Below are 26,451 nucleotides of genomic sequence, written 5' to 3'. Positions count from 1 at the left end.
AAAAAAAGGAAAACCTTCATAGAGGGCCACACTGCAACTCTCACTGCCGAATGAGTAGCAGCATCAGAGCCAGTAGGAGACAACCTCGACGTCGCTACCTCATTTATCCCCATCACTCTCCACCATGTGTAAACCCTTAAATGTGTTGTCTTTTTCTTACTATTATGAGTGTACTTAGTCACAAACCACTAACTTTTAAATCTTTCTGTACTTGGCAAAATAGTACTGGCAATATGGCAAACATTAGCCTTTGGCAATTTTATGCAGTCATGCCAAAGTTCTCTTGTGTTGTATTGAAGCGGAGGAAGAGAGAATGAGAGAGAGAGAGAGAGAGAGAGAGAGAGAGAGAGAGAGAGAGAGAGAGAGAGAGTGAGAGAGAGAGAATGAGAGAGAGAGAGAGAGTGAGAGAGAGAGAATGAGAGTGAGAGAGAGAGAGAGAATGAGAGAGAGAGAGAGAGAGAGAGAGAGAGAGAAGGAGAATTATAGAGAGCACTAGTTACAGTGGAAGAGAGAAAAGCAGTGAGAGAGAGGAATGGGGGCTGACACAGGGTGAGTGTGCGAAGCCACAGCATCTTACAGAGAGCTGTGGGCGTGGCGGGGGCCGTGACCGGGGGCGGGGGCTGTGACTGGGGCGGGGGCCGTGACCGGGTCGGGGGCCGTGGGCGTGGGCGGGGGCTGTGGGCGGGGCGGGGGCCGTGACCGGGGGGCGGGGGCTGTGGGCGGGGCGGGGGCCTTGGGCGGGGCGTGAGCCGTGACCGGGGGCGGGGGCGTTGGCTGTGCGAGGGGTGGGGGCCGTGACAGGGGCGGGGGCCGGTTCGCTGTGGTGGCTTAAATTGAGTGGGAGCGCGTGGCGTGTGCCTGCCTCGCCTCGCGCCAGCTAAACGGAGCGCAGCCCTGCGCCTCAGGCTGCTCATTAGAGGAGAGCTGCATTGCCACGTAATTGGATGAGAGGCAAAGTAAGAGAACGAGGGAGAGGTGCAGGGAGAGAGGGAGGGAAAGGGAGGCGAGCGCGGGGGCGAGAGCGTGCGCGACGGGAGATGCAGGAGGAGGGTAATGGCCAGAGAAAAAGCCCTGCAAACAGGCAGTGATGTCCCGTCAAGAGCGGGACAGACAGGGACACAAGCCCAACTCCACCCATCGCATAACAAATCAATACGGACAGACTGCCTCTCTCAGCTCTCGGCACCACCTCCGAGCATTCTGCTGCTTTCTCCCTTTATCCTTGGAGTTGCTCTTAGTTGGCTTGCCGTGGAAAGAAGCTGACAGGGCTAGAAAAGGGCTCGAAATGGGGAATTGCGCAATGTGAGTGATGCATTCACTGCCTGGACACACATGACTGCAAGGGAGATTTCAGGACGCACTTGATTCTCCCAGCCACGCTCCCAGATTTCCCCTGGAGTCCCCGCACAGCTTCATCAATGTCCTTTAGCAGTAAAATCACACGCATACTAATTTGATCAGCATTCATGTTATATGAGCTGAGGCTCGACCTGAGTGCTGTGAAGTATGGCTAATGACTACTGCTTAAGGAGCAGCCCAGAGAAAGCAAGACACATATGCAGGCGCAGGTGAACGCAAGCTCCAGGACCAGGCAGTATGGCTAGTGCTCTTAAGAAAACAGATTTCTTCCACCTAATTACAAGAGGGATTAATCTAGCTGTGACACAGGCTACAATTTGGAGCTAACAGCTTTCCAATCTGCTCTAATCTGCCCTAACGACTTTCCAATCTACCCTAATCTGCCTTTACTGCTTTCCAATCTGTCCTAATTCACTCCCCGGGCCATGTGCAAGGCAGGAGGCAGGGAGTGGTGGTGTCAGGGCAGGTGCTAGCGCCACGCAGGGGGGCAGGGTAACGCGCTCTCGTGGACACACATGCCCAGGGACCTGCATGTGAAGACACTTGGCGTACAAACGTGTTGTACACGCATCCATGCATGCATGCACACATTACACACACACACACACACACACACACACACATAATGAAAGGGATGGGCTTGGAGGAAACACTCACTGGGCACTCTGTTGATGGCTTTGAGTGGCCGGAGCACACGTACAGTTCTGATAGCAGAGAGGTTTATGTTCTGGAGATCAAGGGAGTATTCCACCATCCTGGGGGAGAGAGAAAGAGAGAGGAAAACACATAAACAAGCTGAATGTGTGTATGACACAATGCGAACACACTGGGAAACTACAGAATCAGCCCACTTCAGCACAAGCCTAGTCTAGTTTTTATTTATTTACAATTGGCTATCATCACATTTGAGTGTGGAAGTGTGGGCAAGAAAATTGAATGTGTGTGTGTGTGTCAAAAGAAAGCCAAACTTTTGCATATTTGTTTATTTATATCTTATCTATATTTCTGTGCACTAGCTGATGTGTAATTCATTCAGCCGTGGCTCTGGACGGCAGCCTTCCCCAGTGTTTAGTGCCTGAAGCTTCCATCAATTTTCTCTGCAGGTGAGGTACAGCCCTACCCAGCAGATATACTAGAGAGGTGCTCCTCCACATTAATCTCTCTCTCACACACACACACTCACACACACACACACACACACACACACACACACACACACACACACACACACACACACACACCTGAATGCCACAGGTCCAGCCCACAGCATCGCACTCCATTATTCCACAAGACTGCATGTGCCATGCGGACGCTTGCTGATCCGTGACACTGTTTCTGTCCGGCCTTTAGCCACAGTTCTCCATCCAGGTCTGGAAGGCAGCCGGTAGGCCCCACCCCTCTCCGACTGCCCCGCCCCTGGTGGTGCGAGCCGCTCAGAGAGGGTGATGGGGGCAGCCGGTGCGGTCATCACCTCCACTCCTCGTCCAGCTCCCTCACACAAGTCCGAGCTGCTGCAAGTGTGCTCTGCTGTGGATGTGGCAGCGGCGGTGAACTGATGGCGGCTTTGAGAGTGTGTGAATATGTGTATGTGGGAGAGCGCTTACACATCAGTCTGCCGCCCTAAGCCTCAGAGCAGCCGAAGGAGGCCATCGAGAGTGCAGCGGCTGGAGGTGCAGGCATGGGGAGACGAAGCAGACAGTCTCTAGTTCTTAGAGCAGGAACACGCAGCATGGTTGTTACGTTTGACGATCTCATTAGGACGATTACTATCTGAACTGCAGCAGTTGTAGCAGCAAGATGCAGCTTGATACGCACACATGCGCGCACACACGCATGCACGCACACACACGCAAACAGGAAAAAAAAGTGGCACTTTTTTTTTTTTTATAACGAGCAAAAACACTGCTGTGTGCTCAAAAGTTTGCTGTGGCCCCAAGCTTCTGGATGGTCGACATGGAGATACAACCTTCCTGATGCTGTCTTTTGGCAGATCTATACGAAGATTAAACATTCAGTGAAGTGGGAACACAGTAGGAAATAATGCTGGCCATTATTAAATCCTTTGAGGGCACCAAAGTCAGTTTCACTCCTCACTCTCTTTTTCTCTCTCTTTCATTCTCGCTCACTCCCCCTCTCAACCTCTCTTGCTATTTTTCATGTCTTCTGTAAATACTGGATAGGCAGCATACTATCATGGCTTCCAGACAGGGCCCCTCTAAAGTCAGTAGTGCTATCAGTCTCCTGGTCTTATTCCTGTCTGTCCTTCCCCCCCCCCCCCCGGCCTCAGCCACACCCCCTTTACCTCACATGCATAAAGAAATACAAACTCATTTTGCTCTTCCCATTATCGCTCTCAGCTTTTCATCTTCCATGATGTCTTCTTACTTTCTTATTTCTTCTTCCTCTGTTTCATTACTTCCTTACTGTCTTTTGCAATTAACTCATCTCTCTGCTTTGCGTTCTTTGGCAACCCTCTCCTCTCCTCTCCTCTCCTCTCCTCTCCTCTCCTCGTCACTGGGCAGTACAACCTCTCGCTCACCAGTTTCTCGGCATGCTCCTAAACACTCTTTTCATTCAGGTCTGAGCATGTCAACCCAACACTCAATTAACACTGCCTAATCACATTCAGGGGCTGGCCATTCCATTAGCATACATACATTATTCATCATCAGAATGAAAAAGTGTCTAAAATAAGGAGACCACAGCACAAAGGATCGGACAGCGTCAAAGATGAATGAATTATGCTGAGCTTGTTTGTTTCAAGGTAAAGCTGGTGAGATGGAGAGAACTGATCATTATGAAAAGTGATAACTCTGCCCCACCCCCATCACTTTAGGCAGGACCCCAAATTACAGACTAAACTAAGTGGATTCCGAATCAGGAACAATATTCTGTGAAAGTACATATATGGAGGAACATGCATGCTCACTTGCTTGCACACACACACACACACACACATTTAAGTACTATACTTCTACAGGAAGGGCAGACTCTCACATGACTGTACAGAAACATTTACATTTACAGTACCGGATGTGGGTACACGTGATACATCTGTCAGACAAAACCCTTTTAAAGGAAGGTCCAACCCAGTGCTCGCTCTCTTGGGCCAGTCACCAACCTAGTGGTTAGTTTAAAGAGAAGAAGGCTGCACTCTCTTATTTGTGGGAATCCAAAGACTTTGTTCTGCACTTGGGTCCTCTGTGACGAGACTAAATTCCATTAAGCAAATGCATTCATTAGTTAAAGCAAGCAAGTCGACATCTGCAAAAAGCTGATTCACGGACCACGCTGACGGTCGGACCTCTGTGAAGTTGAACTCTGTTCTTCAGAGTCGACCAGGATTCCCCAGAAAAAAACAAAAAACAAAAGGCAATCCTTCACCTCTCCTCGGACACCAAACAGCACGTTTGAAGTGACACACAGTGTTTTTGGGTGGGACGTTTGTTTCCTGTGTGCTCAGAAGAACTTTCCTTGGCCAACGAGCTGCCCGGTCATCCATGCCAATGGACAAACATACAACTCAAAGTAAGACTGTGCATCTGGGCAGTTTTAAAACTAGGGTAGGATATTTAATTGATGTGTGGTGTGTTTGAAATCAGCTGTATTTGGTTAGTGCAAACTTTCATATCGGGATCTCGTATAGCTGATTAGATCAAACAAAGAAATCCCAGCACGCGTTTTGATTCCTCTTTGTCTTTCCCCTCATATCTCTACTTGCATAACATCATTTTCTTTATTTTCTCTTCCTTCCACTAATCTGGTCACTGGTCATGTGATCTCCACTGTGATTTGGTACATTGTAGTCAAAAGAAAATGTTCTATTTTTAGCTGTAATCCTAGAAGTTAGTCCACTGTTTTACATCCCTCTTTAATTTCATACACTAAGATCAAAATAACCTAGTAGTTTTACCGAACTGACCACGCTGTACATTTAAATCTCCCTCTAAAGGTCCTTTCAGTTTTTGATTTCGCCATGCATTGCAAATGAAAGCTACGTATCCCCTAGTCACAAAGTAGGATTAGACAATGGAAATGTTAATTTCAAACACTCCTCTTCCTTTCTGTGCACTCCTTTTTGAAAGCACACACATACAGACAGGCTCACATATACACATACGCAAGTGTACATACACAAACGGTCTTATTCCCCACTAGTCTTAGTTTAGCTTGTTTAGCCATCTTTAGAATCAATTCATTCTTTGCTCACTGCTGTATTTATTTATTCTGTACAATAACTGTAATTTTACAATACTCACTGGAATCAACATGCAATTATTGACTTTTTAATCTTCAAAGAATAGTGAGTCATTAACAATTAACAATTTCAGATTTTAATAACTGACTTAATACATTGGTTATATTGTTATATTCATTATATAATATTAATTATAATTGCAATCATTTTGAGGTGCAAGTAATTTTGTGTGACTGCTTACTTAATGGGATTTATACCCCAGCACCTATATTACTGGTGCCCTATATGTGTTACTTGGTTCCTATTCAGAGTGACACCAACGCTATAATTTAAAGACTTAAAACTAAGAATGAACAATTTCCATATCGACACTAGGCTGGGCTAAAGTGCAGAATCACTGTCTACAGGGGTAGACCAAGTGCAAACGCTAACATTTATCTAGTGGTGGTTTGATGTATAAGCTACAGTAATTCATAGTCAGTAAGTGATTGAAGCTTTAAAACAAATAATCAACTAGACAAAAAAACAACAACAACAACATATAAGCCAAATAAGTTATTAGACTAATTAATTAGTTTTATTCCAGTTTTATCACTCTTCAGCATTACTTCCCACTTTTCTTTATCATACTAACAGTATGTTCTAAAGCCAACCCCCTTACCTGCATTACTGAAGTAACATAGAGCATTAGGATACTGGTGTTTTTCTGTGCTTTGCTCTCCTGTAATAATTAACTGAGTTAAATTATACAGTGGTATTCCATAGTGTATTAACAGACCCTGTACAATGTTTGGATCTAGAACAGATCCCCTTTCCTGCATTACTGAAGTAGCATGGAGACATTAGAATATTGGCATTATTCCTTGCTTGGTTTATTGTAAAGCTTAACTGTAATAATTATACAGTCGGGCAGCACAGTGTGTTGCTATACTGCATACAATGGTTGAATATAGAATATATTCCTGTATTGCTGAATCACTGTAGATGCATTAAGATACTTGTTTAATGAATAATTACATAGATAAATTATACAGTTGTAACACAGTTTGTCACACTCTGTGTTGCTTGCATTTAAAGAGCAGTTACCTTGGCCTCCTTGCTTTGTGTTACACTGCTGTTACCACTTTGTAGACAGCTTACATTAATTACTGATGTTTCTCAGCCATTGCATTGTGCTGAACACTTGTGATCTACATTCAGGAACCACTTGCTACGACCCCACATGCTTCCTTACTAAGTGCAACCTTCTTTGCACTGCACATTTATTTTTCATCCATAGGCTCAAAATGAGTTCAAGCTCCCAGTATACCTCAGGACAGTTCCAGCATCTCTCCCTTTCTGATTTTGTTAGCCAACTTATTCATCTGCCTGAGGATAACAAAAGAAATATTGAGCAATACTCTATAGAGGACTGTGAAAGGAAGATCAGAGAGGCGGTATCCTTCATCCAACATGGACCTGACGTCAATATCCAGAATGCTATTGGTTGGATATTTCTGCTTGCCCATAGGAAAACCAGACTACAACTGGGAATGCTGCATGAGAGGCTAGAACATATGACAAGCCTGCAACATAGACGAGACCAAGATGACTCTGAAGAGGAGTCAGATCAAGGGGTCAGGTTTGTGACAAAGGCTGTTAACAGGTTGTCCTTCCAACAAGGTGCAACACCAGAGAGAAGCCTATCTTCTCTGGCACCAAGACCAGCTGGCCAGTCAGGCCCCTCCACCAGGCAAAGCCAGCAACATATCACTGCTACAGCCACCGTCTGTCACCACGACTCGAATCGTGGAGAATACATGAAAGAGCCCCGTTCTTTGCAAACCTGTCAGACCCGTTCTGCAATACTATCCTTGAATTCAGAGCGGGAAGGGCGATTAATGGAGCAGCACGCACATTCTGCTCACTCGTCTCCCTTGTACTTTTCACCCCCCCGTCAGGGAGTGACCCACCATTCCATTCCTTGTTCCCCTTCACACCAAGCATGCAAGATTCATTTTGCTGATCCCCAAAGGGTAACCTACCCCAATGCTTTTTGTGATTCATTCATTCATACATCATCTTGCAACGATCATAGAGCTTGTGATTATTCCTCAGGAAGGGCTAGATCATCACACCATGATCGGAATGGAGAACACTCTGTAGCATCAGCTAGGTGCAGTGACCATGCATCACCCTATCATGATCCCTTATCAGAGTCTGAACATGATTATCCACAGATCAGTCATGCATCTTATGCTGTCAGGTTGAAACAAGAGACCCATGATGGTCCTCGTCTGAAACAGTTTGATGCCCTAGCTAAGGATATTGAACGCTTTGATCCTGAAAAGCATGAACACAGCATTAACGACTATCTTCAAGCAATCAAACATTGCCTTCATGACTTGCCCTATTCCACCGAGCAAGAAAAAGTCCGACTTATCTGGAAGACAACTTCCCAAACCGTCCATTCATTTATGAAAACACAGCCATCTTATATCCGTGATAATTTTCACCGACTCTGTAATGCACTTACAGAAGAATATTCATTTTTTGCTGATGAAACATCAGCTACAATGTCAGCCATCAAAATCAAACACAGTCGAAATGAACATCCTCATCCTCATTTTCTCAGTCGTTTGAGGCATGCTTACTTTCAAGGAAGGAATGGACAAGGTCTAGAAGAAGATAGAACCTTCAAGTCCCTCTTTTTGCACAACCTTCCCCCATGCGAACAGACCCATGTAACCATTTTCAGCAAGCAAGGCAATCCTTTCATGCGTGACATTCGAAAGATGGCACACATGGCTTGGGAAACAGTGGTACACCCCGGAGATAAGAAGGATGAGAGTCCTCAAGTACATTCACTTCACAATACTGAGGGTGCCCCATTAGAGCTGGATGGCTCTGAGATCCCTGTCGCTGCCCGTCCTCATACCAACACCTCTCAGAACTACTCATCCCAACACCACAGGGAGGCAAGAGCATGGAGGGAGAGACAAGGTCATATCAAGGGCAGTAGTAACTACCAACTGCATGACTATCAGCAAGATGGCACTGAATACTACCAACGTTGTGACGTCAAACACTTTAATAGAAAGGGTAGAACAGATAACCACGCTAATGGCCATCAACATCACGAACGCCATAGTGAAGGCAGAAATAGAGAATCAGAGTTACAAATTAATGCAAGCTTGAGACCAGAAGTACAGTTCATCAGAGACTCTAGCTTGGATGCCTAAGGACCCTGAGCTTCCCCCTATGTCCTTCAACAAAGGACTGTGAGAAATGTACTAGCAACTGGACTAGACACTGTTATCCAAGAGTGTAACATCTGAGTTGGGGGAAGGAAATCTTAAGTATGGATAGATTCTCACTTGCTGCAGAGCAGCTTCTATCTGTCCTTTCTGTTTTGTGCACTCTATTCCTGCAATTCCTAGGTTTAGGACCACCTGAAAAGCAGTGCTTTGAGAGCTTGGTTTGAATTCACTTTTCAGGAAATGAAGATTGTACATCTGGTGTACATATCCATTTTCAACATACGAGAGCTGGTCATTGGTCAAGACATGCTTGAAAGGTTAGCTCCACTGATCGATTGTCATTGTGGGTGGGTCTGGGCATAAGTTAACACTTCTAAACCTATGAGTAAGAGATCTGGTAGCCATAATGTATGCAACGTTGCAATGACATATGCAAGAGCCAAGAGTTGCCCTGCAATCACATACATGAGGAATGGCCAGATGGCAAGTGTCCAGTGACCCTAAATGGTATCTTTGGACAACTCATGTTATGCCTCAAAATAACAAGATAACCTGTGCACACACTCCTATGCGACCACAAGTCCTTCCTTTGTACACGAGGGAAGTCACAGTTCATGCTGTACAGTCCCCAAATCCAAGAGCACAGAAATCTGTACATTCTTTCTTTCTTTGGCAAGTGATTATTCATGCTCCACATGAATTTATTTCCTCATTTATCTCACTCCATCTTCATTGGTGCAGACATCTTAGTCTGACTTGGTGAGCAACTGGACATCATCAATGGTGTGCTCTGGTCTTGAGCACAGCCTTGAAGCATAGTGCTAACAGCTTAGCCCAAGTGTTTGGGACAATTAATTCCTGTCAAGTGAATTTGACATAGCAGTCCCTGCAAAGTCTGCTAATGTTCCCAAAATGGAAATGCCCACAAATCCTTTTTCTATGTTGCCCCTTACCTCCCTGAACTAGACCTGACCACCTACCCTACACCATTTCTTGAGCTAAGCAACCTTCCAGCTGACCTGTTGTTAAATATGACTAGGCTTCTTGATTAACAGTACATTTCATGACGTTGAATTGTCTATTCCAGTCTGGTGAGTTGCCTATTCCAACTGGTGTCTATTCCAAGCTGGTGAGTTGCCAAATTCCTTACCTAACCCAGAAGATCATTAACGCATGCTCTTTGCCCATCCAAGATGATTCCTATTACTCCAAACAGAGCCAAGTGAAAAACACAAGTGTTGTGCTGACCTCAGTAAGAAGGTCATGCATACTGCGACAACTTCACCCTCTAGTGGCAACTCGATTCCTGCTGCTTCAGAGAAACCATATAGAAGCTTCCGAAATGAAATACACGAAGGAGGCTTAGTGAGAACAACTCTGATGTCTGTGCATATTTTCTCAAGGGATTCTTATTACTGTGGAGTCACTGGCTTTACTGTGTGCATTCCCACCAATTCAAAGCCCCACAAACCTTTGGTTCCCCAGTACAGAATTTCTGTGGCAGCTTATGTGTCTATCCAAGATATCTTGGAGTCAATACTGTGGAACATTTGTGAGTGCAACTCCACATTTTGGCTAGTGTTAAAGCCATTTGGAAAATGATGCATCAAATTGGTCAGTATTTTAATTTCAGCAAATCTGTTGGCACTGCAAAAAAAATTCTACACTTCAAATAGTACAAGTGGATGACATGCTAGAAGCAGAACCATGTACTGGTATCATTCTGCAAGGCCAACTACTGTGTTTATACCCAAAGAGTTTATTTTCACCTAGACTCCTGAGTAGCTCACCAGAAGCATTTCCTTAACTCGAAACCAAAAAGCAAAGGAGGACAATATAATAAACCACTTATTTTCAATGCCATTAAACATGCCAAGCAGCTTACCATGCACACTCAAACAACTGGACAAGTTCTTGGGCGCTTGAGAAGAATTCAGCCATACAGGGGCAACAAAAATGCTTCCTAGGAGAGTTGATAACATTGGCCTCAGTTGTTGAAGCAGTACCCCTGTGTATAGAATATTTCTCCTCCGCATGCTTCTCTGGTTAACCTAGACTGTTTTATTTTCTCCTTAAATCTTTTTACGTTCAGGTCTAGTTTAATACTCCTAATAGATTTGTACATAGGAATGCCTGCAATTAATGTTTCAGCAACAGCAGTTACAGTGCCTTGGCAGAATGCTACAAGGCACATTTTTCTCATGGTCAACACTCACTTAGCCATGCTGAACAGGTGACTAGTCTCAATGGTGGTACCATATCTCCTTACCTAGTCTCTGTGAATATGGTTGAAAACATAAGATCAGTAACAGCCATTACAGTTGAAACCTTGCGGGTGCACTTGGCCTACGGACTGGGAAGTGGCATTCCAGTCTCTGTTCATCCACAAAGAATGGAAATAGGGTTCCAGCTTAATTTTCCAATAATTGAGACACAAAATATTTACAAGTTAAAGTATGTACATAATGTAGGATTTTGGAAAGATGACATCCACATTCACACTGAGACTCCATCCATGTTAGCCTGTCATGAAGATAACCCCACAATACCTAATCATGTGTACTGTTACAAAAGATATCCACTGGGTTTACCCAAGCAATCCATTCATTAAGGATACATTATAGCAAGCTTTGTGTGACTTGCAAACAAGAGCCACAGATGAAAAGTGTAAATTCTGCCTATGCATGAGGGATGACATTACGGAAACTAGGGTAGAAAGAGCAGGGGACAAATGCTTTATTATGACACCCAGACAGCAAATCACAGAGACATATGACACAGAGACATGTAACACAACCATTAGGATTAAATCAGATTGTTCCCAAGTCAGATTGTTTTTGTTAAAGTTCTGCCAGAGGCCATTGTCCAGCTGTATGATATTGTATTGTTCCACCTAAGCGCAAAACAAAATGAGGCATAACTTGAGTTAATTCATGCTTTTAGAGGTCAGTCTTTAGCTAGATGATACTCTCCTCACCAAACACCACCACTGAGCCCATCATTAATAAAAGAGATCTCTGTAATCACCTCCATCTCTTCAATAATTGATCATTTATTTACATTTCTATTGCATTTTCTTAATATTTGGAATGTTAGTTTTGTGTTTCCTATTTTGTTAGTCACTGAAAGCTGCCCAGATGTGTACAGTCTATAAAAAAACTGCCCAGACGTTTACAGTCTGGTATGCACAGATAGTGTCAAGATTGAATCAACTTTCAGATTCCTGTTGCGGATGTGGGAATAACACTGGATAATGATGGACTGTAAAATATCAACCAAGCATGGATTTCTGCACACCCTCAGACCTACCCTGGGTTTCAAGTGAACTATGTGCTCTGAGAGTTCTGGTTAGCTCCACCCTCAGACCAAGGGAGGAACGTAAATACCATGCCTTTGAGTGCCCTCAAATGACTTTACAGAAACAATTACATTTACATTTAGAGTACACGATGTTGGTACATGTGATAGATCACTCAGTTGAAACCCTTTTAAAGGACTGTCCAACGCAGTACACACTCTCTCTGGCTGATTGCCAACCTAGTGGTTAGTTAAAGAAGGCTGCACTCTCTTATCTATGGAAATCCAAAGACTTCGCTCTACACTGAGGTCCTCAGCAAATGCATTCATCAGTTAAAGCAAGCAAGTCGACATCTGCAAACAAACAGCCGATTCAGCTTATTCAGCTGACCTCACTGACGGCCGGACCTCTGTGAAGTTTTCTGAATCGACCATAATTTCCCGGAAAGAAACCACAAGCTAACCTTCAATCACTCCTCAGACAGCAAACTGCATGTTTGAGGCCACACATAATGTGTTTTGTTGGGAGGTTTTCTAGGTTGGTATGCTGCCTTGCCAATGGATGAGGACAAAGTAAGACAGTTTTACACATAGGATAGGATATTATATTGGTGTTTGTGGTTTTTGATATCAGCTGTTGGGAATCAGGTTATTACTCAGCTAATTAGATGAAGAAATCTCAGCACCCTTTTGGATTCCACTGTCTCTTCTCTCTTCTCGCATGCCATGATTTTCTTTCTCTTTCTCTTCCTTTCTCTAATCTGGTCACTGGTCATGTGATCTCCACTTCCATCTGGTACATTGTAGCCCAAAGAACATTTTCTGTTGATAAACGTAATCCTAGAAGGTAGCCCACCGTTACACATCCCTCTTTAATTTCACGTGCTAAGAATAAAATGACCTAGTGTGACGCAGCAAGGCACTCAGGATGCGGAGAAGGGGCATGATTAAACATACACTTTATTTTGACCCACAGACAACACGTCTATCTCTGCAAGTATGCTGTGCACACCTTAATAACCCACAAACACACTACGACAGAGACATATATACACTAAAGACAATTACACATAATGCCAAACAGGTGGATGAGACGAGGGCGTGGCAACACGGACGAACACACACACACCATGGTTTGAGGAGGGGGCGGGGCCATGACATGACACCTAGTAGTTTTGCCAAAGTCTACCCATGGAATAACCACGCTGCCGTAAATTTAAGCCTCCCTCCTAAGGGTGTTTCTGTTGTTCGACTTAACAACACATTGCAAACAAAAGCTAAGTATTCCCTGGGCACATATATAGGATTAGATAATGGAAACACATTAGTTTCACATGCTCTTCCTCCTTCTTGTAAAAGCACACACGCATGCACGCACCCACACACTGACCCCCCCCCCCCACACACACACACACAGATTCCTTCCACCTCAAGCTGAGTTTGCTTAGTCAGTCATCTTTTGATTTGATTCACTGATGTTTTTATTTACTGCTCTGAGCAAAATATATAATTTTACTGAAACCTATTATTTGCCTTATGACTTAGATATTGATTGAAGCCAGCATATTGTTACTGATATCCTAACCTTCAGAACATAGTAAGTCATTATCATTTTCACTTAGAATTAAAATTTTATTGAGTTAATAATGTTAGACAAATTGAACATGATTTAATTAATATGAATTAAAATTACAATCACTTTGAGGTGCAGGTAATTTTATGTGATTACATAATGAGATTTATACCCCAGCACCACACATTCACATACATACACTCAATGGGAACAACAGAGCGGCTGGGCTGATGGGGCTCAATGGCTCAATACTAAATATCTGCAGTGTTTTTTCTTCTTCTTCATGAGAGGACCTGAGGAACCCAAGTATGCCCCCCTACCTGACCATATACCCTCACACGATGGTGTTTCATGTTTAGCAGGAAAAGCATACCAAAGAGATGATACTGCACCCCAGAATTTTAAACTGACAATGTGTGTGAGTGCGTGCACACACACACACGCGCGTGCGCGCACACACACACACACACACACATATTACTAATTGTACTACATTATATCTACACACTCAGTATACTCGTAAGATATTCAGTTTAAGGACATTTCTCAGGATATGCAAAATAGGCTTTTCCATGTCCTCTTGAAACTCAAACAAGCTGTCAAACCATACTGGAGGCATCAGGTCATGAAGAGGTGACCTGCACACTGTGAACAGCAATTAAGGGACACCATTAACTCCCATTTATTTAGCCAGCCTCTACTCTTATTTCAGGAATCTTTCAACAGGCAAGCACTGCTAGCGACTGCTATGATTTACACTACTAGAGATAGAAGGATCGATTGGCTATAGACTGGTTTCATTCCTGTGCTCCTGAAAAATTAGGTATAGCACTCTCAAAGATCATTTGTATTTAAAAAAGCAATCAAAGGCCTCCAGTTGAGTTAAAGGATTAAACATCATGTATGCCAGGCAGAACTGCATCATAAAACTTCAGTAAGAAACCACCACATAACAGTTCCATGGGACATGAAACAGAGCTACCTTACAGAGACAGGCAGGAGAAACTGATGCAATTCCTTGCAGAGCTTCTTCATGTGAAGTTTTATTTCAAACAGTAAAGTTTCCAGTGACCAAATCTGTGAGATGCAGACCCATTACTGTGGCTCTTTACCAGTATGCGCGAAAGACAAACAGATGGAGGGAGACAGAGAGATGGATAAGAAGATGGACAGTCCGGGATGGCCTGATGGCCAGGCAGATGCAAGAACATCCTGACAGACAGATTGATGGATAGATAGACATCAATTTCCCATAAGCACAGTGCAGATGAGGAAGATGAGCAGGGAGAGAGCAGAGACCAACACAGAAAATAAGTGAAAGTTTGAGGAATACAGACAGCAAGACGGCAAATCATAAATAACTGCTTATTTCCCTTTCCCAAATGTCAGTAAGGACGATGAAGGAGCTGAAAGGAAAGACTGGAAAGAAAAGCAGACAGGAAGGGGTAAGGCTTGCAAATCTGCAAGTGAAGCACCAAAAAGGGGGAGAGAGAGAAATAAGTGAAGGAAAGTGAAATAGCGAGAAACAGTGCATGAGGAAACCAACAAAAGAGAGATACAGACAGAGACAGAGAGCAAGAGAGAGAAGGGGAGGGCTTTGTTCAACACCAACCCCATACAGCTGTTTTGGGGCCGCCGGGTACGCTTTCTCTAATTGTTCTTTTTTCTGTTTCCATTTTCCTTGCTCTCCCTACATCTCCCTCATTTTCATGTAGTAGGTGTGTGTGTATGTGTAGGAGAGATTGACTAAGAAAGGCAGGTCATCTGGGTTTGCAGGGGGCTGGTATTCTGGGTTTGCAGTTAAAGATAGCCCTGGCCTGCTGGCTTCTCTGTCAATACTACACAGGGTTTAACACAAGCATAAAATCATGCTCTGAGGAGAGAAGAGGGGAGGAGAAGAGAGGAGAGAGGGGAGGAGAAGAGAGGAGAGAGGAAAGAGGAGAGAAGAGAAGAGAAGAGAGGAGAGGAGAAAGAGGAGAGGAGGGGAGAGAGGAGATTTATTGGAACTCAGCCCTGTTTGTAAAACAACAGATGTGATTGCTGGCTTTGGCATATGCTAATAGAGTACTGCCATGGCTTACGCAGCATACAGTACCAGGCTTATCATCAGGCTCAGCAGTCTGCCTCTCCCAGTCTTGAACACAAAAATCCATCCTGAATGCCTGCAGTGTGAGTGTGAGTGTGTGTGTGTGTGTGTGTGTGTGTGTGTGTGTGTGTGTGTGTGTGTGTGTGTGTGTGTGTGTGTGTGTGTGTGTGTGTGTGTACCCTTCTATTCCTTGCTGCCTTAAAGAGCTCATGTGTGGTGATGTCATAGTGGGCTGATATCAGTGCGCTAATATATGCTGATCTTGCTCCTTTTCGGTCCCCTCACCTTAGGTCCTGCTTGGATCTGCTCATGCCAGTGGAGTGTGAAATCCTATTCCTATTTCCTCTTGAGTCAGTGGCCCTTGAACTGTGGTTCTGGAAGTCCCTCCTCCCCTCCAAGATCCCTCACCTGATTAGCAAACCCTCTGCGAGTCAAAGCAAGGTGCGCTAGTCGCTATCACTGGGCTCAGGGGACAGTGTGGGGACCAGATTCCCAGAGCAGGGCCACACTTCATGTATTCTCTCTGCAAAAGAGGCTCTCAGCACAAAAACAGTGCAGAAGGCAACAAGTTGCCCTGCACACCTGACCATCCTCCTGTCTGCCCTGGAGTTTTGCCCGGGTTCTGGCTAGGAAGCTCAAAAGAGCGAACAGCTATAAAGATCATGATGCAAGAAAGATTAGCTACGCAGACCTTGCAAAATTCACAACCAAACAATTCCTCTGCTCTTTAAAATTTATGGCTGCTCACAATAACCAGATCAAACATGACATGCCGTCATATCTATAACACGTCAGCGTAAGAAGTAACAGACAAACGAGAAAGTAAACATTGGTTGCCTTCTCTCACTCTCATCTCTGTTTCCCTTGGCCACCACATGCTGTCACTGCAAAAAACGCACCCGTAAATCTGCGATGCCCGCAACAGGAGGCTGGTGAGTGAGAGACATCTCTGCCAGCGAAGGAGATCTCTGTCACAGCCCAACACCCTGCTGCCTGGCCCCTGGAAGCATCGGCCCAATCGTTTACTAAAACCTGCAGGATCTGATGTAGGGGTGAGGGATGAAGTTTGTCTCCGACACACAGGACTAATGTACACTACTAGAGATAGCAGGACCCATCGGCTATAGACTGGAATCATCTCGTTTTCAGCTCAAGTACGTGATCAGCCGTTATTTCTTTAACTTGGCCGAACCCGAGAGCTGATCAGTGATGCATTATGTATGAGCCAGATTTTGCTGTGTGTGTTAAAAGAAAACATATTGTCTGTCTGGCAGTTTTCTTATTATATCTGACTCAGACTCAGTCAAAGATACTTGCAAAATTTGTAAACTAACGTTTCTCATGGGGAAGCAAAGGCTTTTAACACCATTAACCTGATACAGCACTTGACAGTTGCATCACTCAACCCAGTACAGTGAGTATCAGAAGATAACAGAACTAACAAAGACGGTGAACATAAAAGTAAGCCAGCAAATGTCAACTCATGTGTCAAGAGAGAAGTAGAGCAGCAACTGTCAGCTAAAGAAAAAGCTGAAGAAAGCCAAAGAAATCACATCCAAATTCCAAAGTGATAGAATTCATCGCACTAGATAAAGGTGTGGCTGCAGTATGGACATTAACAATTTATTTGCATTTAATTTACTGCTATTTTTATTTGACAATAATTCAGGGTTTACAATGTTTGATGACTACACTATGCATATTGACGATTTTCATTTAAATTACTGCTATTTTTGTTCAACACCAGAATTGCACCCATTTCCCACAACTTCATTGCAGCTTGCTGTGTAGTCAATAAACCATTTTAAACCATGTTTTGTGTCTTTGATAGGGCTCGATGTTAAATGTGGCATCTATCCCCACCATCTATCCCAGGGCATCGGCTGATATGGCCCCAAAAACACTGACCAGTCAAGTACGTACAGCAACAAAGAAATAAAGGAACCCTATTTGTCAGTGTGAGACTGCTACAAAGGCACATGGTCTACAGTCAGTGTAGTCTGCAATGGGGAGAATACCACCCCCCATTTGGGCTTTTGGAGAGCTCCAATCTCTCCCAGGATGATGTGCCGACAGGAGCAGTAACTGGAACTCTAATCGCCCTTTTCACCAGCTTCCAGGAAAGAACTACCTCTAAATTGATCCCTGTAAACAGCGGCTCTCTACACACTAATTGATTTGTGGAGGATCGGCTCTTCAGGGTCCACTTGTTTCTCCACCCGTGGAGAGACTAAGAGGGCCAACCATCAGCTGGATTAGTGCATCGGGCGAAATATACAGAATGACAGTTTGTGCCAGCAAGCTACATACATAAAGAAAATCCCATTGAAAAAGTAATGAGAGCAAAGCACACTTGTCAAACATTACGTGACTAGGCAGCCATTTTAAAGGTAAACACCACTATGTTTTCTAAGCGCTGTTCATGGGCTGTGTTATGTAACTGCAGTCTGGGGGAGGGTCAGTATTTATTTTGTTCTCTTCACCACTGCAGGCTCTTCTTACTCTATTTTTCTGCACATAGCAGAGTTTTGAGAGAAGAACAAACAGAGATACCTATAAGTGAGAACAGGCCTTGGAGGTTCACTCTACCACCATACTATGCCTTCTGGCTGTTTATGTAGTACTGTACTGGGAAATGTGTGTGTGTGTGTGTGTGTGTGTGTGTGTGTGTGTGTGTGTGTGTGTGTGTGTGTGTGTGTGTGTGTGAGAGAGATACGTTTAGGCTTACCCTGCCATGACGATGAAAAAGTCCAGCCTATTCCAGGTATCGCCAAGGTAACAACGGCGGCCAAAGATCCCCAGAGCCACCATCTTCACCACCATCTCCAGTGCAAAGAAAATATAAATAAAAGCATCGAACGCCTGGGAGGGAGAGGGAGAGAGAGAGAGAGAGAGAGAGAGAGAGAGAGAGAGAGAGAGAGAGAGAGAGAGAGAGAGAGAGAGATATTTCAGACCATCTATTTAAAACAAAAGGCAGAAGTAGACAAAAAGTATGGATTAGGAAGGTTATTCTCATTGAAAGACAGAAGGTAGGAAATGAGAATGTGGGTCATATTTTTCTAAAAGACAGCTAAAGCCAGAGAGAGAGAGAGAGTGAGTGAGTGAGAGAGAGCGAGAGAGAGAAAAAACAGAGAGGGAGAAAGAGAGACCACAATGGTACTATCATGGTGCAGGGATCTCTATACAGCTTGAAAATGTAACAAAAATTAACAAAATTACCACCATCTATACGACCTAGAAAATTAGCTCAAAACAGAGCGAGACATTCAACAGATGCAGATCTCTCATCTCCCACACAGTATGTCCAGGTCAGACTACAGTCCCAGTCTATCTCCACAGACAGGATGATTGAGGCATGGCCTGTCAGTGTTTGAGTGTGCTGAGCTCAAAGAATCCACCTTTGTATATAAAGAAACATCTAGCCTGGTACATCAGTAGAGAGAGCAGACAAAACAACTCCAGCCTGTGATGAAAAACCTAGAGTTCAACAACCAGGACCTTAAAGAGCAACTCTGCACCGTCATGCCTGAACACCACAGCCTCTTACTCATCATTCAGAGAGAAGTTCAGGAACTAAAGGGTGATCTGGAGAAGTGCTCCAGCAGGACGGTCACATCCTCCCCCTCCTCCTCTCCTTCATCCATAGAAGTCAGTGCACAATCACATCCATATCCTCGTCAAGAAAGCACTAAAGCCCCAAAACCTCACATCAAAGAACAAACGCATGCTCAACTCAAAAATCCTTCATATGTGACTGAAATGGCAAATTTCTGAATATCCATCGACTTTTCCCTGGAAAAAAGAATCATCGAACTATGGGGCCCAACAATTCAATCAGCTTCAAGCTTCACAAGACATATCACATCACACATCCTCATACACACTGGGACAAATACCTTATTAGCAGGAAGAGCAGGTGTGGCTGGAGGACTCTTTGCTCTAGAAGCTCTGGCGACTTCTATGCACAAAGTAGCTCAGTGGTTAAGGTACTTGACTTGGAATTGGATGGTTACTGGTTCAAGCCCCACTACTGTCAGTTTGTCACTGTTGGGCCCCTGAGCAAGGCCTTCAACCCTCAGTTGCTCAAGTTGTACTCAATCATAATGTAAGCCACTTTGGATAAAAGTGTCAGGTAAATGCAAAGAGAGGAGTCTTCACACCATGTTTAAAAGATCTCAAACACTCTCTACAAAACTACAACAAGCTCCTCTTCTCAAGATATAAACTGTGTTATTGTGCTTGTGTTAACCACCAGTCTCCACTGCAGCTTGAGAGAAGCACAGAGCCACACACATCTTCTACCATCCCTGGACACACTTTAGCTCCTCGCACTAACAATGCAGCGAGACAATCTACAGCAGCTCTCTATCAGCCTGTGCCTTCCACCATCCCATCAACACATGCCAGCCTCGTCCTCACTCGCAGCAGAAGAATCCCTGTCCCGGCACATCAAACAAGAGCACAGGCAGACAGTTTGACTGCAGTACCTTCAAAAAGAACAGCTGGCCAGGACACACACTGCCAAACTGATCATAGGTATGCTGGCCTATATATCATCTTAATATGTGGATGTGGGTGTGTGACAGAGAGATAAAGAGAATGAATGAATTTACATTCAAATATGTGCCTAAACATAAAACAATGAAAAACCTTTGTTGATGCAACAGATGTACAGACCTGAAAAGTAAGTTCAAGCATTTTAATCTAAATTAATTTATAATAAAATGTATACATTTTAATGGAATCCCTTGACATTAGCAGTTGGAATATACAGGGCATGTGTTCATCAATGTTTTGGTTGAAGAGCACAAATTCAGATTTTTTACAAACTATCAGAAATAGTGATTATATTAATTATATAAATTGAAAAATGATGCAAAGATTTATCTACAGATTGTCTTGGTAACTACAGAGAACTTATTTTCTCCTAAATAAAATAAATGGTTGCAGAGAGACAGAGTGCATTTTGATTTGGCATTAAAAACCAGAGAAATATGTAACTCCAATTAAGAGTGATAAGACACATATTTGGCAATGTATTAGTAATAATATCTACCTTTGTGTAATATATGTACTACCTTCTAAGTCTACATATAACTAGATAGATTGTTTCCAGGACCTCCAGAAAGAACTCTTACAGTTGCAACAGGGATAGTGGTAGCTCAGTGGTTAAGGTACTCAACTAGTAAGCAGAAGGTTACCAGTTCATGCCCCCACCACTCCCAAATTGCCACTGTTGGACCCTGAGCAAGGCCCTTAAAACTCAATTGCTTGATTTGTAGTCAGTCATAATTGTAAGTTGTTTTGGAAAAAAAGTGTCAGCTAAATGCCATAAATGTAATTTTCTAGTCGCTGGGATTTGTTTTTATATGTGGAGACCTAAATGCCAGAAGAAGCCCTTACAAAGAATATATTAATACTAGAAACACACTGTATAGACTCCTAGAAACACAATATAGAAACACATAGAAAACAGTCCAACTCTACCCTCTACAATAAAAGAAAGTGGAGATAATAACAATGCAAATTATACCCTGGTGTGTAAGTGAAATTACACAGCAGAGCAAATGAAAATATTATAAACGACTTGATCATGAATACACCCCATCATAATAAAAGACAACAAATCAAGGCAAGCCCTGTCTAAACGCAGAATGAGTGACCATAAGCTGGCCATTGAAACAGCAAGGCACAGGTAAAGCCGACTGGCCAGAGAGGACGGGTTCCACGCGTCATTCTTTCAGTTCCAGAATACAAAACTATCAGAAAATCCTGTCCTCGCAGAACTATTAACAAAATCCTCACCTTCCCTATACTGACTGACACAGTAAAACTGAAGAAACTGTAGATTTAGCAGGACAATTAATACAAAACTGCCATAAGATTTTTTTAAAAAATCACAATTATTTACAGTTGTGATCTAAAGTCGTTTTCTTAGTTACCATTATTGTTTACTTGATTGTATTCAATTTTGATTCATGTTGATATTTTTTATTTTTTGGTTGTTTTTTTTTTGTAATTTTTTTTAATCTTTTATAAAAATTGTTATTCATTTGTATATTAATAATACATTTGCATATACTGTAATGCTTTCAAAACAGTTCTTTTATCCTGTTATGCCAATAAAACACATTTGATTTGATATAGCAAGAGAGAGAGAGAGAGAGAGAGAGAGAGAGTTGTATTTTAGAATGCAGAAATAAGTATGGATTGGGAAGGTTATTCACTCTAGGAGAAAGCAGATAGGGGAGGAAGAAGTGGGTCAGATTTTTTTAACAGACAGCTAGAAACAGAGAGAGAGAGCGAGAGAGAGACAGTGCCAGAGAGAAGGAGACGGGGGGGGAGAGGGTGGGATAACATTGCTTGGCCTTTTGCAGTCTGCCTGTTGACTAGTCTTTCAAGCCCAATTTTAAAAAGCAATTATTGCACTGGCCGGTTTAAACCATGGCGAAGTACACAGCAGCAGCTCAGAGAAATCGAAACGTGCCGTCCAAGAGGTTTACGGACGTTAGCACAATGCACACTTTTGACCTGTCTGGCTCGCCATCTCCCGGGGGAAGGTGGAGCCGGCGCCCACAACTCTGAGTGACCCAATCGAACGGATTAGGCTCTTCATCATCTTCATCATTTCGGGCGGCGCGCCAGGCCGGGAATAGCTTGTTTGCTAAACAATCGAGAGCGCCGCGCTTTAGCGGGGACGGTAATTGGCCCCGAGGAGCACGGCGACGGCAGAGAGCGGTGGCCGTGAACGGCAGCCGTGCGAGTGAGTGATTACATGGAGCATCGCGCTGCGCTCCCGCCACAATTCCCCTCATCAGAGGCTTTGTTACACGATTTGGCATTGTCAAGACACGGACCTTTCAAAGGCTCGCCGTGTCGTTCTCCTGCAGAGATGGGAGGAGTGTAATGTCAGCACACACAAACGCGCGACGTCTTGTGTAGCTATCATTGTAGGGTGTTTTCGACTTACTGTCGCTAAATAATGCTGTTTGTACGTTATTGTCCGCAGCCAAAAGAACACTTCTTATAGTCTTTCAAATAAAAGCTTAATGTTTGCAACAATGATCAACGCTGTCAGCAAAGATAATTTATGTAGACATTTTAGTGAGCGAGAGAGAGAGAGAGAGAGAGAGGGGGGGGGGGCATGTGAGTGGAACAGAGCTGATTTAAGCTCCCATACAGAAGCAAAAGACAGACAGACAGACACACACACACACACACTCTTCCTGCCATCTAACCCCACAAGCCTCAACTGACATATGGTTCCCTATACCAGAGCATACACAGAGATCGAGTGAGGGATGTCCTACGTCCCCCATACTTTACTCTCCCATCCCACTGAATCGCTTCCATTGCCTCATAAAAGAAATGGAGGATAAAAACAAGCATAAACATCTCAGTGTCTGCGAGTGTGATTCATGCCTCCCCTTGCTTCATTCTGGCACTAGCTTTAACCTCACGGGCATGCTCGCTTGCTCACAACACCGCCATTGCGGCTCAAGCTGACTGTTGTTGTTTAGGGATTCACAGCTCATCAATGAGCGGAATGCTACTGAGGGACGCCGTTGGCCATCTTGAAACAGCAACAGGCTTCACCTTCGTGACTGAAATGAGCGAAAAGAAGAAGAAAGCAGTGAATTTGCAAAGGAACAAGAAAAAGAGAAACGGATTCCCTGTTTTTCTTTAATTACTTAACAGCCATACAGTATTGACACGGTGCTCATACCGCCAAGTTATGGTGTGCTTTTAAGTATGTTTTTATCTGCCCTGTGACCACCATGCACCACCATGAGCAACCAGCCTACAGACCGCACCCAGACACCTGCTCCTCAGAACCTAAAGGAGAGTGGCTTTGGATAAAAGTGTCAGCTAAATGCTGTAAATGTAGATGTTTTATATGAAAGTTCCAAACCCATGGGTGCAGCTGTCGATACAGTGACTAGCATATCCTATAGGGTTATTTTTCTCCACAGGCCAGGTTGGGCAAGGCAGATTGAACCCAGTTGGGATTAGACAGCGTTGTGTTCAACCGGGTTGCCTTGAACTGGGTTGGGTTGACCCTGTGCGGGTTGACCTGGGTGCTCTCAGATGAGATGACAGGACTTTGACTAGGACACCCGAGTTGGTGTAAAAGGCACACGAAAAAAGGCCAAGGTCTTAATGAAAGAACATACTGTGGTGCAGGTACACACTCGCCAAACCCACCGTGTCCTTCAGAGGTGGTGGGCATCAAGCGACTCTTATTGATGAGAAACTGTACAGGTATGTGCAATGCTACACATGACAGATTATCGTGGAGTATATCATGGAATGAAAGTAAGGCATGTTCCATAATTTGGTTTATTATACTTGTTTGATACTTTTTATGGCGAAAGATATATTAGGCAGTGAGGTATTCACACACCCACACACCCCCACCCACATACACTTAATGAGCTCACCTAGGCTCACTGGACAGTGCAGCAGTGTTGGAATTCTATGGGATCATTATAGAAGTTTCATAGAAGCACCTTTTCACCAGCCTTCAGACTGGCAAAGGCCAGTGTTCAGTCAGTCACCACAAGTCTAACAGATCTTTCTAAAGTAGCACGGGTTTCTGAGACACAGCATGAGCTCATTAACCAGAGAGAGAGAGAGAGAGAGAGAGAGAGAGAGAGAGAGAGAGAGAAAGAGAGAGAGAGAGAGAGAGAGAAAGAGAGAGAGAGAGAGAGAGAGAGAGAGAGAAATCTAAGCAACTGGAGGTTTAAAACACAAATGTTCTAAACAAGAGAACATAAGGCAAATATATAATAACAAATCAAAGAAGGAAAGGACAGATGTACTAAGAAAAAGGTAGTACATCATCATATTCTATTTGTCACTCTAGAGAACCAGGAAAGTAATTCCTAAGTCATATAAAATATGTCACCATAATCTTATCTAGTTGGTACAGATTATGACTAGTGGCTATGAGATTGTATTGGACTGGAATTTGTGGGAGCAATTTTATAATGTCAAAGATTTATGCAAAATCCAGCTACAAACAAATATGAGCCCAGATAAGCTGATATTATTTACTCGACCTACATATTAGAATATACAAAGGCCATATGGTTTCTTCAATTTACAGTCATCAGTCTCCATATTGGTCAGCTTTCCTACTCCTCCTTAAAGAGATCTTGGTTGGTCTGCGGGGAGGTGTGCTCTAGCAGCCGGACCAGCAGCCAGTTAGCTAGCGCCCCTGCTCTTTAACACTGGATTCAGAGAGGGTAAAAATAGGACAAGACTACACTGTCCAGTGGTGTGTCAGTCCCTCTGGGGGCTGGGGCGGTCCTTCCCGGATGGGGGTCCCCGTCCATGAGGGGTGCGAGGAGGAAAGACAGAGGAGCACTGACCTGAAGGACCTGGCAGCGGTCGGAGGTGCAGTCGATGTTCTCGCAGGGCTGGTACATTCCCAGGGTGACGCAGTTGAGCAGGATCACCATGATGCTGATACGCTCGAACCAGGTGGAGGCGCGTGGGTCAAGGACAACAGCGTCACAAATGACACATACAGGAGCACTCGGAAGAGCAACAAAACCAGCAGCGAAAATGTTAAACATATGGGGAAATTCTAACAGCCCGGAAAACCATGTGAGGTTTGTTAAGTGATGAAAATGTATTCTCTTAAAAAAATTGTTTTTATATCAGTTTTGTTGATTATGCCCCACAAAACTATCTGAAAAAACATAGTACACTATACAGCTTCCACATCAATGCGTGTATAGCAACGTCTTCAGGCTTTTCAACTAAATCTATCCTGCTCTTATCTCTGACACTTTATGGACCCTTTTTCTTTTTCAGTTTACTCACGGCCCTCATGCCTCCGCTGACCCGCTCAAGGCTGTAGAACGCTATTCCTTTACCTATTGGCACACATCTTCTCCTTCTCCGCTTTTCTCTCTCCTGTTCCCTCCGTCGCGGTTGAAAACATCACTTCTCACTGCCTCTAATCGCCGACCCCCACATTCTCCACCAGCTTTTATTTCTCCTTTTGTCTTATTGTCTCTGTAGCGTTTGAACTATGCGGTAGACTTGGGGACTTGAGGAAGAGAATTCACTATGCGGAGTGGGGGCTGATCCTACGGTCGTCTGCCTCACACGTAACCTGGAATATCTCTCGGACTGAACGGATTAGCCGGAAATAGGGCTGCACCGGGCAAGAGTCAGCTCTCTGTGGTCACTTGAGGAAAAACAGAAATTGCCTCTTTCTGTGGTGGCTCGTTCTTAATGTGCTCCCTCTATGTGATGGAAGAAATCACTCTGACTCGCTTGGGAGTGAGGGAGGATGGGCACCAGTAGAAACACTTAAGCATTAACAGTTTCACCAACACCATTACTGAACACAGCACAGACTGATGGGGGCACAGGGAGCGGTGCAGCAGGAGCCTGTTCATTCAAAACTTAATCCGACATGGGCCTTTGCATGCACTGTACTGCAAAACCAGTGGTGTGCAGTGCATAAAAAAACCTTTTAAAAAATAAATACATTTACATATGATCAAATTATTGTTTGCATTCCAAAATAAAAGTTCAGCTGTTTTCAAAATGCAGTTTTGATTGCTTACACTCTTGCATAGAAGTGCATCCTTTAGAAGCCAAGAATATGTAAAGCAGCCTTTATGAATAGGTTGATGAGTTTTATTGTATGTTATTTCTGAAATATATTTCTATTATTATT

General features: G+C 43.8%; 1 protein-coding gene across 2 annotated transcripts in view; it reads right to left on the bottom strand.

The window, feature by feature from the left end:
• The window catches only part of cacna1ia (calcium voltage-gated channel subunit alpha1 Ia), an 83,511-nt gene extending 57,646 nt beyond the window's left edge, over window positions 1–25,865 (bottom strand). The window contains exons 1-3 of one of the 2 annotated variants that reach the window (XM_081710925.1): window positions 25,127–25,865; window positions 18,481–18,614; window positions 2,017–2,114 (exon numbers count right to left, since the gene is read on the bottom strand). In XM_081710925.1, coding sequence (XP_081567051.1) covers window positions 2,017–2,114; window positions 18,481–18,614; window positions 25,127–25,333 — 439 coding nt within the window. In that variant the 5' untranslated portion in view covers window positions 25,334–25,865. The remainder of the gene's footprint in view (window positions 1–2,016; window positions 2,115–18,480; window positions 18,615–25,126) is intronic. The other variant, XM_035523523.2, reaches the window with a different exon arrangement.
• Between the last annotated feature and the right edge of the window lie 586 nt (window positions 25,866–26,451).

Source organism: Electrophorus electricus, chromosome 3 (genome assembly GCF_041902795.1).
Source record: "Electrophorus electricus isolate QZ-2024a chromosome 3, ASM4190279v1, whole genome shotgun sequence".
Taxonomy (NCBI): Eukaryota; Metazoa; Chordata; class Actinopteri; order Gymnotiformes; family Gymnotidae; genus Electrophorus; species Electrophorus electricus.
This window is presented reverse-complemented; position numbering and strand designations above follow the sequence as displayed.